The sequence below is a fragment of the Haliotis cracherodii genome, unplaced genomic scaffold, assembly GCF_022045235.1.
Source record: "Haliotis cracherodii isolate W230 unplaced genomic scaffold, xgHalCrac1.p SCAF_24, whole genome shotgun sequence".
NCBI classification, from domain to species: Eukaryota; Metazoa; Mollusca; class Gastropoda; order Lepetellida; family Haliotidae; genus Haliotis; species Haliotis cracherodii.
Genome location: NW_027266280.1, coordinates 662,175 through 679,008, shown reverse-complemented (window position 1 = coordinate 679,008; position 16,834 = coordinate 662,175). Strand labels below are relative to the sequence as shown.

Sequence of the window (16,834 nt, the reverse complement as noted above, 5' to 3'; positions counted from 1 at the left end):
GATCCACATGGGGTGGGGAGGGTGTAGGGGTGGGGGGTTGGGGGTGGGGGAGGTAGTATGTTGTGTGCAGTAAAAAATGACTGAGATAGGAATTGGATATTTTGGATCCCTCCCTTTTAATAATGCTGGATAACCCTTGAACAATAATTAACGTTGAACACGAATTGACATGTAACGCTTCGTGACTGTACAATAACGACACATGGTTTTAATCAAATACAGAAAAACAAATTTGCTCATTTATTTTAGGGACGAGGGTGGACATGAATTGTTATACATGTGTGTCAATTGGTGTCATGAAAAAAAGTTACGTAAGAAGTGGGGGTCGACACAATGTTTGATACAGTCAACACTCACCACACACCTTAATAAATTACCAGTCCCATTGTTGCTAGTTTATTTGTTATCTAACGAGCGATGCAGAGTGGATATTGAATACAAAGTGGTTATTGTCACCAAACTAAATTTTGTTTTGGACAGTGGTGAGGACAGTCTACGGTGGAAACTGTCCAGTTTAAATACGTTTGTGTTCGCGCGTCATTCAGAACAACATTTCAGGCTCGGAATTAAAGATGATCATAGCCTTGATGCTTTTTGTAAAATTCCATTTTCGTTTTTGATGACCCATCATGACCCCTGTGACTTTCATATAAACCCGCGGACAGTCACCTCGCCTTGTCAAATCAGCTGCAGTGTCGGAGAAGCGAAATCGTTCACTCGTCCACAACCGATCTTAAAGGTAATTAAGGATGCCATTAATTACTTGTACCCGTTTTCCATTTATTTTCATTTATTATGCACCGTCATATTTATGTCATGTTTGCAATGTACAAAATGTCTCGATGCGTGGGAGCATCGTGCGGTCATCGTGCTTCGCGAGTGCGACAGAGGCGCTGTAAAGGTGTATTAATTTATAATATTTTTGTGTGTAAATGGTTGTGTTGATAAATATTTTTTGCTCGAAAGCACGGTTCGTAATAAATACAGTGAGTCATCAGTTGTTGTTTTTTTCATCTAAACCGTTAAAAGGTAGAGAGCGTAAACAATCCTCAAACCAGTTCAGGCCTCATCGGTGACCCCCTAACAGCAGTAGTATTTATCGTGTTGCAAGTGTTGGGACATTTCCTTCCTTGTCAGTTCACGTCGTAGTTTACGAAGCTGTCGATGGTGGTTTGAGTGCCTGACATGGGCTGATTATTTATGTCTGCGGTCTGTAACTGATATTAAACTGAAACAATGACTGATTCCACTCGTATATTCATTCCATGAGTTTACGACTTTTCTTGGGATTTTAGATCTTACAGAATTTTATGTAATCTATGTGCAAAATAATGTGTATAATTGCCTTGTGGCCCGATCTGTGCTTACATTATAGCAGTTAAATACACAAAGTATATCATATAAAGGGCCTACCGTATCAATTGTACTTATCACCCTGACCAAATTCTAGACCTAATTGTATGTACAGTAAACTACGGTTATAACGAACTCAAAGGGACCACGGATTTTAGTTCGTTATAAGCACATGTACAGCATATATACAACAAATGGCTGGGACTAAAAATTAAGTTTGTTACATCCCGCGGACGGTGTAACCTTCAATAGGTATTTATTACCTGAAAGAATTCAAAATGAAGAATTTGAGCTCGGACAACTTCTGTTTATTCAGAACAGTAATGGCGTCACATGTGAGATGACAAATCAAAAGGATAATTAACAATTAACAATAAAATTGAAATTCAGTATGTTACTTAGACTTACACCTAGCATTAAGCAGATACAGGTTCACACTCCGTCGCAGTGGTGACTTAGCATAACACCACTGCCACAGGCTAATTTGCATATCACGTGACCAGACTTTTCTCTTGTTTGTAAACAAACGCGCTTTTTCAGAAATCAGTATAGAACGGACTAATGCAAGTATTTGGTATATGCTTTACATATTGTTTTGCATAATTATATAGATATGCTACCACAACTGCGACAGTGAGTTGCATGACAATATATATATTTATACATCAAAGTGACCGTATCACTGGCTCTCTGTAGGGCTTCGACAACAGCACCTGGAGCCGTACAACCAATGTTAACAAACGATAACTACGCAAAAGCAAGGATACTTTCTAAGTGAACCGTAACCATTCTTTGACATTTGTTTATCACAATGTGAAAGCTTGTCAAAAATGAAACGGATGAACAGCATACGCAACATCTTGAATTGACTGTGAAAGATGTGACGAATTGTCACATGGCGCTGGCCTGTGGAATCCATAGTTATCTCCCTTGGATTACATTGGGAAATTCACTAAGTTACTATTATGACAATATTGCATTAAACTTTGACAGTATACTTATAAATGCATTGTATATGTGAAGTTATTGATAATAAAGTAATAAAACATTAATTTCGTCTTTTGTTCTATTTTGGCATGAAATATACAAAGTTGGGCCAAATGTATAGATATCTAATAATGTGTGAAATAATAAATTGAAAATATATAAAAAAAACTTGAAAATAGCTTTGACATTAATTGGGAAATATTTGTAAAACAATACTAATAATTGTCCTTGACAAATATATTGACTACACTATAAATTCAGCTGACTAGATTTGTTTACATTAAAAGTTACAAAATATTAATATATTTTGCAAAGAAATCTAAAGCGAATTACAGTATTGCTGATTAACAGAAATTCAAACCATTACTAACTGTTACAGCAAAGTTATGGCTATTTACTTGCAACACGCAAATGTAACCAATACATCGATCGACAACCTCGAATTAGAATTACCTCCCTTAGACTATAAGCGGAAGTGGCGCTTTGACTACGTGTAATTCTAGAAAGTTCTTACAGAATTGTCTCCCTTTCATTAACTTGCACTTTAAATAATTTCTGTATTTACAGAATTTGTAGTGATTAAAAACTAACAGATTTACAAGAAATATTCTCTAAAGAATGTAACTATTACAATCAAATGTTTGAAACACGACATAATCACAATTTACAGCTTATCACGAAACTAACGCTACTGCGTGTTGCTGTTCATAGAGCGACGTTCATTGATACGACATTTCAATCAAATATAGAAAATATACAAAAGCAAATATGCAAAAATCTATGTAAATATGTTCTATGTGTTGGGGGAAAGGTGTGGGTTCTGATTTGAATTTGAATACATACCTGAAAGAATTCAAAATGAAGAATTCGATCTTGGACAACTTCTGTTTATTCACATGTGAGATGACATCATATTACCCAGACGGCTATCAATGGACAATAAAGATACAGAAGCATCTGTTAATTCTTTTCAAATGCTATTCAAATGAATTTGATGAATTTTGATCTGAAATTTACCAAAAATTTTATATGGGGCCCCCAAAAAGTAGCAAAAATATTACATTTACTTATGTGCCTTTTGGAGCGCCTAACAATATCAGTCAGTTCATTATAAGCGTGTTTGTTATAACGGTAGTTTACTGTATACGTTTTGTCTTTGTAAGTGCCCCCTTCTACGACCGAACATTTACATGACAGTCTTCGGTTTCTCGTGTATAGGACAGATTTGAAAAAGAAAACAACAGTGTGTAGAAGGGTCATATTATTGCCTATAACTTTTAACAAAAACATTTTCTCTTCGATCTGTCAAAGTTTATTCTCCAGTGTTTGCTTGATCATTGATAACAATGTTGTGTCTGACTGCCCAGTGCATTTATTGTGGGAAATCAATTTGATTTGCAAAAGGCTTTGTTTTGTTTTAACTTGTCTGAAGTATATCATTATTAATTGTGGGTCAAAAATGATTAATCCGTCATTGTCAAAAATAATAAATTCATGAACAATAATAAATTCATGAACAAGAAAGTGTATTATTGTAAACAAAAAGTGTATCATGTTTAATTTGTGAACAAAAATTAATGTGAACAATAAGTGTATAATCCTGAACATAGTATTCCCCTTCCATTGTTCTTTCAGTTGTGTTCAATAGTGCAGCTGATGAGTCATCGGTTAGAAAAAATTGTTGTTTTCATATTTGCATTTCTAATAAATGTTCTATGTGTAAGCCACTGGTTTCAAGCCACTGTCATGTCGCTGGAATGTCACTGAGTTCAAAGACAAAGCATTTCTATGATCGTACTTGTAGCAGGTTTAACTCTCTATCGGAATGTGAACTTATTGTAATTTGCTTGTACATACCTGGTTTTAGGACAGGTGTTGAAGGCAGATGAAATAACAAGTGGAAGTCTGACCACAGCAGTAAATTCATGTCAGGTTTTGTGTTGAACTATTGTTGGATTACAGCACAGTTTTTCTCAAGTGTCGGGGGGATTCTGTGTTAGAATAGGTCCCCAGCAACCTAGGCTGGTCAAATCTGTGTTAGAATAGGTCCCCAGTAGCCTAGGCTGGTCAAATCTGTGTTAGAATACGTCCCCAGCAACCTAGGCTGGTCAAATCTGTGTTAGAATACGTCCCCAGCAACCTAGGCTGGTCAAATCTGTGTTAGAATAGGTCCCCAGCAACCTAGGCTGGTCAAATCTGTGTTAGAATAGGTCCCCAGCAGCCTAGGCTGGTCAAATCTGTGTTAGAATACGTCCCCAGCAACCTAGGCTGGTCAAATCTGTGTTAGAATAGGTCCCCAGCAACTTAGGCTGGTCAAATCTGTGTTAGAATAGGTCCCCAGCAACCTAGGCTGGTCAAATCTGTGTTAGAATAGGTCCCCAGCAGCCTAGGCTGGTCAAATCTGTGTTAGAATACGTCCCCAGCAACCTAGGCTGGTCAAATCTGTGTTAGAATAGGTCCCCAGCAACCTAGACTGGTCAAATCTGTGTTAGAATAGGTCCCCAGCAACTTAGGCTGGTCAAATCTGTGTTAGAATAGGTCCCCAGCAACCTAGGCTGGTCAAATCTGTGTTAGAATAGGTCCCCAGCAACCTAGGCTGGTCAAATCTGTGTTAGAATAGGTCCCCAGCAACCTAGGCTGGTCAAATCTGTGTTAGAATAGGTCCCCAGCAGCCTAGGCTGGTCAAATCTGTGTTAGAATAGGTCCCCAGCAACCTAGACTGGTCAAATCTGTGTTAGAATAGGTCCCCAGCAGCCTAGACTGGTCAAATCTGTGTTAGAATAGGTCCCCAGCAACCTAGGCTGGTCAAATCTGTGTTAGAATAGGTCCCCAGTAGCCTAGGCTGGTCAAATCTGTGTTAGAATAGGTCCCCAGTAGCCTAGGCTGGTCAAATCTGTGTTAGAATAGGTCCCCAGCAACCTAGACTGGTCAAATCTGTGTTAGAATAGGTCCCCAGCAGCCTAGACTGGTCAAATCTGTGTTAGAATAGGTCCCCAGCAGCCTAGACTGGTCAAATCTGTGTTAGAATAGGTCCCCAGCAGCCTAGACTGGTCAAATCTGTGTTAGAATAGGTCCCCAGCAACTTAGGCTGGTCAAATCTGTGTTAGAATAGGTCCCCAGCAGCCTAGACTGGTCAAATCTGTGTTAGAATAGGTCCCCAGTAACCTAGACTGGTCAAATCTGTGTTAGAATAGGTCCCCAGCAACCTAGGCTGGTCAAATCTGTGTTAGAATAGGTCCCCAGCAGCCTAGGCTGGTCAAATCTGTGTTAGAATAGGTCCCCAGCAACCTAGGCTGGTCAAATCTGTGTTAGAATAGGTCCCCAGCAACTTAGGCTGGTCAAAAAGGCGACCAAATGGATCGGGTGGTCAGACTGTGACTTGGTTGGAAGTTTGTCATTGTACCCCAAAGACATTGATCATTGCACACAATATCAATCACTGGATTGTCTGGTCCAGACTTTATTGTTTACAGGCTGCCGTCATATAGCTGGAATATTGCTCAGTGTCACATTAAACAACAGCAAACAAACAAACAAGATCTTTATTTGATGAATACACAACAATCATGCTTCATGTTGACTGGGGCAGTCGGGTAGCCTAGTGGTGGTTAAAGCGTTGGATTGTCACGCCGAAGACCCGGGTTCGATTCCCGACATGGTACAATGTGTGAAGCCCATTTCTGGTGCCCCCTGCATTTGGCCATGCCCACCTCGTATCTGTTCGATGTTGATGCAGGAATAAAAGAATCAACTCAAGTGCCTCATGAGTCATGTTGCCTGTTAATGTACACACATGCCTTGTTGGTTTCCAGGTCTATCTATACACTCACAAATACACAGCTAGAGCTCTCCATGTACCCAACAACACGTAGACGCTTGCCACCTGCCTGCCCTGAGACTTGGCCGTGTTGTCGGTCCAGTGGTTTAATGTACAATCACTGTAGGACCAGCTAACCATGTCAAATGAGATGGGAATGATATTCAGCTTTAGGAGTAGTTGAGTGTGTGAGAGGATGGTTACCATGGAAACACAGACTCCGGGGGTATCCACTGGGGTGTTACTGAGGTAGTTAACGTTGTTCATGACTGGTTATTTGTAAATGTAAGGTCTGATAGTAGTCTTGCTCTTCAAATAAAAACTGTAAAGATGTGTTTAACAGGATATGCGTGCATTTGCAGGGTCAATGTTTATGCAAGTTCAGCTTTGGTAGTGAATTGTGGATCACTCCCAGTACATTGTAAAGAATATCATTATTTTTTCCTGTATTCTACACTGCTATATATGCAGTCAGTGAGGTGAGCACAAGGAAGCGCAGGAAGATGTTACTTACACTTCCATCTATGTTCACAATAAAGAATGATAATAATGGATATAATAATCTCGGATTTTCCCAAGGGAATGAATCCGGCCACTAGGTCGTGGATATAAGACAATAATATAATTTGTAAGATGGAAACTCACATCTCTCGGTCTGGAGGGAGTGTGTGCGTGAGTGAGTATGGTTTTACACCGCTTTTAGCAATATTCCAGCAATAACACGATGGGGACACCAGAAATGGGCTTAACACATTGTACCCATGTCGGAAATGGACCCCGGGTCTTCAGCGTGACACTGTAACCACTAGGCTACAGGACGGCCCCCTCTCTCGGTCTGGAACCGGCAATGCTTCTTACAATGTTCTCGATTTTCGACAACCGATCTAACTACACAGTGCATTCCACCAGTTTCAGAAGTTATTTTACGTTGTATCACGGCTATGTAGGAATATACAATGCACTTAGATATACCAGATGCAATATTTGTAGCCATACAAGGCGGATTGTAGCCATACAAGGCAGATTAAAGCCATTATGCAACAAGAAGTATTTCCTGGAACAGACTCACAAATATAGGGGACGTCACACGAACTATCACATTGCCAAAACAGGTGATTTGGAACGTATTCACATTTTGTTTTTGCACATTAAAGAGTCAGTAAGATCAGTAGTGATATATGTTAATTTATGTAGCAAAAATATATACGTTCATGCTTGTATACTGTACTGCATACAACATGTACAATATGATTAATCTCACAAACACTTTCTCACTGACCGAACTATACAAACCTGTACATTACAACTAGGTTAATGTATGGGAGTTACTATCTTACTGTCTTAGCGCTAAGGTGGTTTAGCTGGGGCCCTTGGGCTCAAGTAGATCTATCAGAGTGAAGTGGATGTCACTATCATCAGGGCATTGGGTCTGCTGGGAGAGGTGGTTCGATATCCGGCTGTATCATATCGAAAGATGTCAAAAGATGGTACTTGTTGTTACCCTGGCTGGTGCTTGATATATTTGGGATAAAACAAGGACATTTGCTACGATGAACCACATTTCACCTCATGGCATTGGTGTATAAACATTTGATCATTCTCCAAATTGTTGTAGATACAGTATCAGCAGAATGTCCGCCCCCACCCCGAAGCAGAAACTCCGCCTCATCACGTATCTGTCCCCGGGGGTGGCGCTGGAGGTGTTTGAGATGGTGCTGCAGTACCTTGAGTCTGTGCTGGACGTGGAAGCCTCGCTAATCTACGAATCACGATGGAGTGGTCCTCCTCCCACTCGGGTTGACCCTTTCACAGACAACCAAGTTGATATAGGTTTGTGTTGGTTGTGACAGTGTTCCTGGGGGATTTCTAGACCTGCCGACGGTCTAGAGGCTGACATACAGCCCAAAATATGCAGTAACTGTCATTAAAAATTCTCAATTGAGAAATAATTTTTTTCTAACTCATATTTATATAGTTATATTACTAATGTCATGGCTTGGTTGAGGTGACATGTATCTCACTGATGACAGGACCAATAAAAGGAAAAGGCTTTAAATATTGAAGATCAGATTTTGAGTTATTTTAATCAATGTGATTTCCATTAACTGGGCCCAGTAAGTGTTGTGTTTAATCACATATGTTTTTATGATAGCATTGCAGCATACAGTGTCATGAAAAACATCTCCAAAAAATATTTGAAAGGTTGAGCTTTCTAACCTGAAACCGAGAATTTTCCTACATGCCCTGCATGATATCCTACGTATCCTACGTCATTGCTACGTATCCTTCATAATTCCAATGTATCCTACGTCATTGCTACGTATACTTCATAATTCTAACGTATCCTACATAGTTGCTACGTATCCTTCATTATTCCAACGTATCCTACATAGTTGCTACATATCCTTCGTAATTCCAATGTATTGTAAAAATTGCTATGTATCCTTCATAATTCCAAAGTATCCTACATAATTGGTATGTATCCTTCCAAATTACAACATACCCTACATAATTGCTGCGTATCCAACATACTTTTAACTGCTATGTATCCTTCATTATTCCAACGTATCCTACATAGTTGCTACATATCCTTCGTGATTCCAATGTATTGTAAATAATTGCTATGGATCCTTCATAATTCCAAAGTGTCCTACATAATTGCTAGGTATCCTTCCAAATTACAACATACCCTACATAGTTGCTACATACCCAACATAACTGCTAAGTTTCCTTCATTTTTCCAACGTATCCTACATAGTTGCTACGTATCCTTCATAATTCCAAAGTATTCTAGATAATTTCTATGTATCCTTCGTAATTCCAACGTATCCTACTTACTTGCTACGTATCCTTCATTATTCCAACATATCCTACGTAATTGCTACAGATCCTTCATTATTCCAACATATCCTACATTGTTGCTATTTATCCTTCGTAATTCCAATGTATCCTACGTAATTGCTACTTATCCTTCCAAATTCCAACGTACCCTACATTATTGCTACGTATCCTTCTAAATTCCAAGAGACCCTCCATTATTGCTACATATCCTACATGACTTTCTAAGTTGCATTATTTTCCAATGTGTCCTACAATATTTCCTTAGAGTGTCTTCCAGCAGAGTGGAAGGTCATGGGTTCAATCCCTGGCTACGTCATACCAAAAGATGTTAAAAGATGGTACTTGTTGTTCCCCTGCCTGGCGCTCGGCATGAACGGGCTAAAACAAGGACTGGTTGTCTCGGGATACTGTATCTGAGTGGGGTATTCATGTTAAACTGTGGTATGGTATCTCAGGGGGCTAGCACTGTACAATCAGCATTATTCCGGACTAGTACAAGCAACCACTCAGTCATTTCCCCCCACCTCCCATAATTTCCTTGTATCTAGACAATTGCAATTCGTATCTTCAAAGCTCCTTACACAGGAACTAACCATCTTCTCTAATTTTACCCAGCATTCATGTGCAGCACTGCCTTCCTGCGTCTCATTCGCGACAAGAACCAGCATGTTGAACTGTGCCAGGCAGCGCCCCTCCACCGACACCCCAACGCCCTCAGCCGACCCGTCTACTTCTCCGACGTTGTGGTGCACGTGGATAATGTGTAGGAATTGCTTGCTGTTATATGACCAGATCAATGCAACTATGACACTATCCCTTTAGTCTGGGGCTTGTTTCAGTCAGAGGGAGAAATCAAATACTGTAAATCTTGAAATCAATATGTCTCCAAATTAATACGACTGCTGACCCCCAGTCACATCAATGCGGCTCCCCCAACCTTATCCCAGTGGGATGATACACACCGTACCTTACCTTCATCCAGCCCTACCTTAATCCAGTCACAAAAATAGCACCGCTTATCAGCGCCCAGTAGAGCACTTCCATAAAAACAATAAACAGTGTCCAAAGTGTGCATTGAGTTTGCCTTATTCTTGATGGTTATTTTGGAGACATAAATGCGAAGTTTGATTAATGCGAAGAAACGCAACTCTCACATTTTTCACATTTAATTCACGCTCACGTTATTTCAAGATTTACAGTATATCGGTTGCAATATTTGACAGGTTCCGGGCAAAGTTTTCTGGGAGAATTCATAACAGGATCTGAGATTCTGTATTCTTTCAATGACCTTGGCTTCTTGTTGTCCATGTTGACTTCTGATTTGAGCTGAATTATTGGAATCATTTTTCGAACTGAAAGCTTGAAATGTGAATCATTTGTGAAGACTGGTAGGATGGACAATGGCGCCATTTGCTGGATTATACATGAGCACTGTAACTGTGAAATTGAATTTCAAAGAAATCCGCTGACATTAACGTATAAATAGTAACTCCCTTCAGTACCACCTCCCACACCAAGTTGACATAATGATGTAACTGATATGTGGGAAATGCTGTTCAAAGTGGCCTTAAACCCAACTCACTCACTCACTCAATCATTATTACGTCTGTATCCAAAATCTGCCATCTTGTCTTCCAGAGCCAAGTTCAAGACCTTGCATGACCTGAAGGGCAGTCGCTGGGCATACAATGACACTGTCTCCCTCAGTGGGAACATCATCGTCCTAGCCGAACTGAAACGCCTTGGTGTCAACGCAAGCTTCTTTGGGAATGTCATTCAATCAGGTAGCTCATCATTCAACCAGGTGGCTCATCATTCAATCAGGTGGCTCATCATTCAATCACATCATTCAATCAGGTAGCTCATCATTCAATCACATTCAATCAGGTAGCTCATCATTCAATCACAATCAATCAGGTAGCTCATCATTCAATCAGGAGGCACATAATTCAATCAGGTAGCTCATCATTCAATCAGGTAGAACATCATTCAATCAGGTAGCACATCATTCAATCAGATAGCACATCATTCAATCAGGTAGCTCATCATTCAATCAGGTGGCTCATCATTCAATCAGGTAGCTCATCATTCAATCAGGTGGCTCATCATTCAATCAGGTAGCTCATCATTCAATCAGGTAGCTCATCATTCAATCAGGTAGCTCATCATTCAATCAGGTAGCTCATCATTCAATCAGGTAGCTCATCATTCAATCAGGTAGCTCATCATTCAGTCAGGTAGCACATCATTCAATCAGGTAGCTCATCATTCAATCAGGTAGCTCATCATTCAATCATGAGGCACATCATTCAACCAGGTAGCACATAATTCTATCAGGAGCATTCTACTCATTCATGGAATCAGCATGTAACTCTTTCATACGTTAGGGCCCTCGCCTTTGAATTAGTAAGTTGACGATTCAATCACTGTGTTTCAGGGGGCCACCTCAAGTCTATTGAGATGGTATTAAACAGCACTGTTGACGGGGCCGCCATAGACAGCAACACTTTGCAGACGTTTGCTGAAAGGTTCCCTGAAAAGAGGAAGAAGCTGGCTGTAGTTACCTCCCTTGGTCCCATGCCGATCTACCCAGTTGTGTTCAACAGCAGGTTGTCAGGTAGGTGCCGTTGTTGGGAGCAGGCTAGAGAGTTGGCTGGAAAATAATAGTCGGGAATAGTCATGGCAAGTGGTCAGTCAAAACTTCAGGACATAGCTTCATGTTATCATTTTGTGGGCTCGCTTTCTCACTCATACACTCATTTGTGTGGGAAACTAAAGCCTGTGTGCTTAATATCACTGTGAAGAGTTGTGTTCGTTATGTCACTGCAGAGTTGTGTCCCTTATTTCACTGCAGAGTTGTGTCCCTTATCTCACTGTGCAGAGTTGTGTCCCTTATTTCACTGTGCAGAGTTATGTCACTGCTGAGTTGTCTCTTATTTCACTGTGCAGAGTTGTGTCCCTTATGTCATTGGGCAGAGTTGTGTCCCATATTTCACGGTACAGAGTTGTGTCCCTTATTTCACTGTGCAGAGTTGTGTCCCTTATTTCACGGTACAGAGTTGTGTCCCTTATGTGACTGGGCAGAGTTGGGTCCCTTATGTCACTGCAGAGTTGTGTCCCTTATGTCACTGCAGAGTTGTGTCCCTTATTTCACTGTGCAGAGTTATGTCACTGCTGAGTTGTCTCTTATTTCACTGTGCAGAGTTGTGTCCCTTATGTCATTGGGCAGAGTTGTGTCCCTTATTTCACGGTACAGAGTTGTGTCCCGTATTTCACTGTGCAGAGTTGTGTCCCTTATTTCACGGTACAGAGTTGTGTCCCTTATGTGACTGGGCAGAGTTGGGTCCCTTATGTCACTGCAGAGTTGTGTCCCTTATGTCACTGCAGAGTTGTGTCCCTTATGTCACTGAGCAGAGTTGTGTCCCTTATGTCACTGAGCAGAGTTGTGTACGTTATATCACTGTGCAGAGTTGAGCTTTTAAATAATAACTTATCATACTGTTGTAAAATAAAATAAGGTACTTCAATGCAAAAAGGGAGACCCAGATATTGTCAAATTGAAGATTCAGGTCTTGAGGAGTTCAGGTATCTAATTCTGTATTTCTCATCAATGCATTTATTGCTGTTTTCTGACAGAAAGACGAACTGTGTGAGATCCAACTGCTAAAAAAAAGTTGTTCCAACAAGTAGAGGCAGCACCCTCGGACAGTCGGCACGTCTCATCAAAGCACATTACTGCTTTGTCACCTCCACGGACTGATGTACTATTGTATCCCTTGTTGAGTAATATTTATTGTGTTGCTGATTTGTGTGTTTTATGGATTGAGTCACGGTAATTTACGGGCGTATTGTTGATCCTTCCCGCCATTTTGAGCTCGCCACGTGGCCACGTAGTTTTGTGTCTTGGGATCTGAATTCTTTTATTTGGCTTTGTAATCCATTAATTTGATTTTACCTCATGTTTGTCTGTTTCAAGCTTTGCTTTTCACTAACTTCAACTTTTAAACAAAAGTTAGTTTGAGTTACATCATGCTACCTGTTGTTGCCACATCATTAGGATTTTGCCTAAATTCCATAAATTCCATGGCTTACAACTTGGAGACTCCCTCCCTCACAAGACCGACGCCCTTTTGCAGTCTTTTACACCTCCCTTGCCATCACCTTTATTGACAACAACCGGTGACGCATGTGAAGGGACCTGCTTTTCTGTCTCCTCCACCATTTACTGGCGCACTTGGCTTTCACGGCACAGGCGCCTGCGTTTCTCAGCTTTTCCTTGGCTCTTCTGGCGCCTGCTCTTCTATACTCTTCCTCAGCTTCTGCCATGCCGCTGGCGCCTCCTGGCATTTAACCCTCCAATCGGCGGCCCATCCCATGCTCCTGCCTTCCTGCGTTGATTAGGCGTGGATGCAGTCATTGTTGAACCAGTTGGTTCCAGCCTAATTAGTGTCCTATTCAACGGTTTCTCGCCCCCTTCATTCAGCTTCAGGATCCGGAGATTCCCACTGTCCTAAAGGTTCACCTACACCCATTCCTCTAGTGGTGGACGATGAAATCAAATGTCTTGGGTGGCATATCCGTGACTGCGCTACAGCCAAACATCCACCTGTTCGTCAACGCATCCAGACAGGGGTGGGGAGCTCACTTTGAGACTGAGACGGTTGCAGGGCTGTGGTCCGAAGATCAACTCCTTTGGCACAGCCTCAACCTTGAGCTAGAAGCACTCATCCAGGCCGTTTCTCATTGGCAGAGCACTCTCTGTCACGCCCAGTTGACCATCTCCTTGGAAACCATAACCGTGGTGTTGTGTCTGAGGAATCAGGGTACTCTCCACTATCAGTCCCTCCCTGAGAAACCTCGCCGGAGACAGCCCCTAGAACTTCCGGTGTGGCCCAACCTTCTGTTCCACGGTTCCTGGCTGAGTTTCTTCTTTACTTTCACAGCTCACATCAGTTGAAAGGCTCTACCATCTACCTGGTCACCATTAACTCTGTTCTTGCCATCCCGGACGTCGAAGAATGATGAAAGTTGAAGACCAGAAAGCCAAGCTCAGAGTATATGCGTAGGATCTTATTAGGTAGAGCTTTTCTTATGCCCAGTTAGGGCATTGAGGGTTTTCCTACAATGGTCTAAAGCTTCCCGCAAATCTAAGAAACGCCTTTTCCTACTGGTCAGTTGGAGGTCAGCCGGAACCCTATTACCTGTGGCTCCGGGTGGTCATCCTCCAAGCTCATAAAGCCGCTGGATTGGATCCCCCCAAGGCTAAGAACCCACACGAGATCAGCGTGGTTGCATCTACCATGGCTCTTCACAGTAACTACCACTACTTCTGTGATGTAGGCTTGGAAGATGTCACCGGTGTTCACAGTTTTGGTCCCCTTGTTGTAGCCAAACAGTTTACCACTCACTGACGCCACTGATTCTCAGACCCCCTGCGCGGGGCCCTTGTACCTCTCCGATGTATATCACCCCAGACAAGAGGGCTCTACTTCACTCTTAGGTCAGTTCTAGTTTTTGGCTACCCGCCTCATTCTATCTCTGTCACCTGTTTGGGCTTTCCTTTTTGTATCGACTCTCGTTTCCTTCCTCTCATCCATTGTATGCGGTGTGGGTTCATCGGACCTTTTCACGAGGGTTTTGTATGGAGCACATCTGAATGTAGGCCCACCGGCCGTGCTGGCTGACAAAGATGCATTAAGGAGTAATGCAGGATAGGTTCAAATATTTAGTAAAATCTAAATATTTTTTACAATTGTATACTTACCCTGCTTTACAACGTCTAAGTGCCCTCCCTTCACTACGCTGCCTCCCCACGAAGTTTCAGATGTTTGTTTACAGCAGTTATGTGTTTTGATGTGACGTCATAGTTTCCGGGTCACGTGCCGACTGTGCGAGGATGCTGCCTCTACTGGCTGGAACAAATTTTCTTTTGCAGCTGGATTTCACACAGTTCGTCTCTCTGTCAGAAAACAGCAGTAAATGCATCGAGGAGTAAAACATTTACATTTTACTAATTATGTTCTAGGCTTGTCATCTAACAATAGCATCTTGGGCCTAACCCTCCTCCAACAGACAACAGATGATGCCAGGGTGATTCTATTATTGCCTGTATTGTCACTATTTATGGACCTCATTAATCCAAACCACTGAAGCTGGTTTCCAGCTCACACTCAAGACACTGGCTGTTACTGTTTTCAAACAGAAAAAAAAGACCCGTGAAGATTCGGGGTAGAACAGGTCTTCAGCAGCCCATGTTTGCCGTAAAAGGCGTCTATGCTTGTTATAAAAGGTGACTAACAGGATCGGGTGGTCAGGCTCGCTGACTTGGTTGATGCATGTCATCGTATCCCAATTGTGTTGATCGATTGTCTGGTCAAGACTCGATTATTTACGGACCGCCATCATAGAGCTGGAATAGTGCTGAGTGCCACGTTCAACAACAAACAATCTAACAATCAATCAATCAAACTGAACAAGTTTGATTTTGATTGATGAATAGAAATGTAGAAATAGATTCATGGCAAAACTCATGCATGCCTTTTGTCAGCTTGGTTGTATATTGTTGGTATATTAGAGATCAGAGATTCTCTATGTATTAGACTTTAAATGTTATTACTGTTAAATGTCCACAAACTGGCTTGCTGATCTGACTTGAGGAAAGTAGCACATGTCTAAGGTTTAACTAGGGGCACGGCTTACCCAGTTGTCTGAGGTACCGGATTCGCTGTGCAGAGTTGCACCAGAAACCTGATTGTGGGTTTGAATGGCAGTTTGCCCTGATTATGTTTCTAGGTTTGTCAGTACCATACCAGTGCTCGTGGGTTTCACCATAGTGGTAAACGTCTGAGACCTGCATCACTTTCCTCCCACGCCCTGATATTACTGTAATACTGTTAAAAGTGGTGTTAAACCCAACTCACTCACTCACTCTTAGGTTTAATTAGGTCAAGACATTATTTCACTTAAGGGAAATCTGTCAATCTTGTGATATTCCTGTTTCAGCTGAAATGAAAGAGAAGATTACAAATGCTCTCCTGGATATGAGCAAGTCTCCAGAATGGAGTGAGAAGTTTATGTCGGTGAACATCCTGGGGTACAGCCCTATTGACATGTCGCTGTACAACCGTGAGACGGAGATCGTGGACCTGGTGAAGAACATGAGCATATCACCCGCTTTCTACTAGGTGCTGTACTTGGGCGTGGCAGCCATCTCCTGTACTTCTGATCATGGTGCTGTACGTGGGCATGGCAGCCATCTCCTGTACTGCTGATCATGGTGCTGTACGTGGACGTGGCAGCCATCTCCTGTACTGCTGATCATGGTGCTGTACGTGGGCATGGCAACCGTCTCTTGTCCAGCTGATCATGTTGGCACAGCCTCACAGTCTTGTTTAAAGAATTGAGTTAACAATGATCAGTTGTTTGTTTGGTGTCTGCACAAAGATAGTCTTTAAAAGATTCTTTGAGTGCTCAGGTTGCTTGTGACAATCGTATCTGAAAGCATACAGCAGACATGTTCCTCTGTCATGTGTGCCTCATTGTGTCTTTGTGGACTGGAGGGAAGGTTTAAGTTCAGGGTAAGAATAGATTGTATGTTTTGGCAAAACTTAAAACAAATTGTTACAAAACATATAAAAAGTGTGAATGATACATGAAGTTAGTTCAGTGTTATTGTTCCTTATTTATGAATGATAGATCGAAATATTCTTAGATAGTTTGAGATATTTTGGAAAATGTTTTTATTATAACATAGGGTATCGCATATCAGTATTTTCATTGCAGAGGAAAATGTCATCATACTGAACGCTCAGATTGTCATATCGTACTGAACGCTCA

At 41.6% G+C, this 16,834-nt stretch overlaps 1 protein-coding gene across 1 annotated transcript; it reads left to right on the top strand.

The window, feature by feature from the left end:
- The first annotated feature begins 650 nt into the window (after nt 1-650).
- On the top strand, nt 651-16,496 carry LOC139472364 (phosphonates-binding periplasmic protein-like). Its single transcript, XM_071254833.1, has 6 exons — nt 651-739; nt 7,773-7,987; nt 9,614-9,761; nt 10,637-10,782; nt 11,436-11,615; nt 16,001-16,496. Exons 2-6 carry the CDS (start codon nt 7,789-7,791, stop codon nt 16,180-16,182), a joined length of 855 nt encoding a protein of 284 aa, XP_071110934.1. The 5' UTR covers nt 651-739; nt 7,773-7,788; the 3' UTR covers nt 16,183-16,496.
- The last annotated feature ends 338 nt before the right edge of the window (nt 16,497-16,834 follow it).

Excerpts from the sequence above, each read along its gene's own strand:
- LOC139472364 (XM_071254833.1), top strand. The coding sequence starts at position 7,789 with ATGTCCGCCCCCACCCCGAAGCAGAAACTCCGCCTCATCACGTATCTG. Across the intron at positions 7,988-9,613 it reads AGACAACCAAGTTGATATAG|CATTCATGTGCAGCACTGCC; the intron begins GTTTGTGTTGGT and ends AATTTTACCCAG. Across the intron at positions 9,762-10,636 it reads GTGGTGCACGTGGATAATGT|AGCCAAGTTCAAGACCTTGC; the intron begins GTAGGAATTGCT and ends CTTGTCTTCCAG.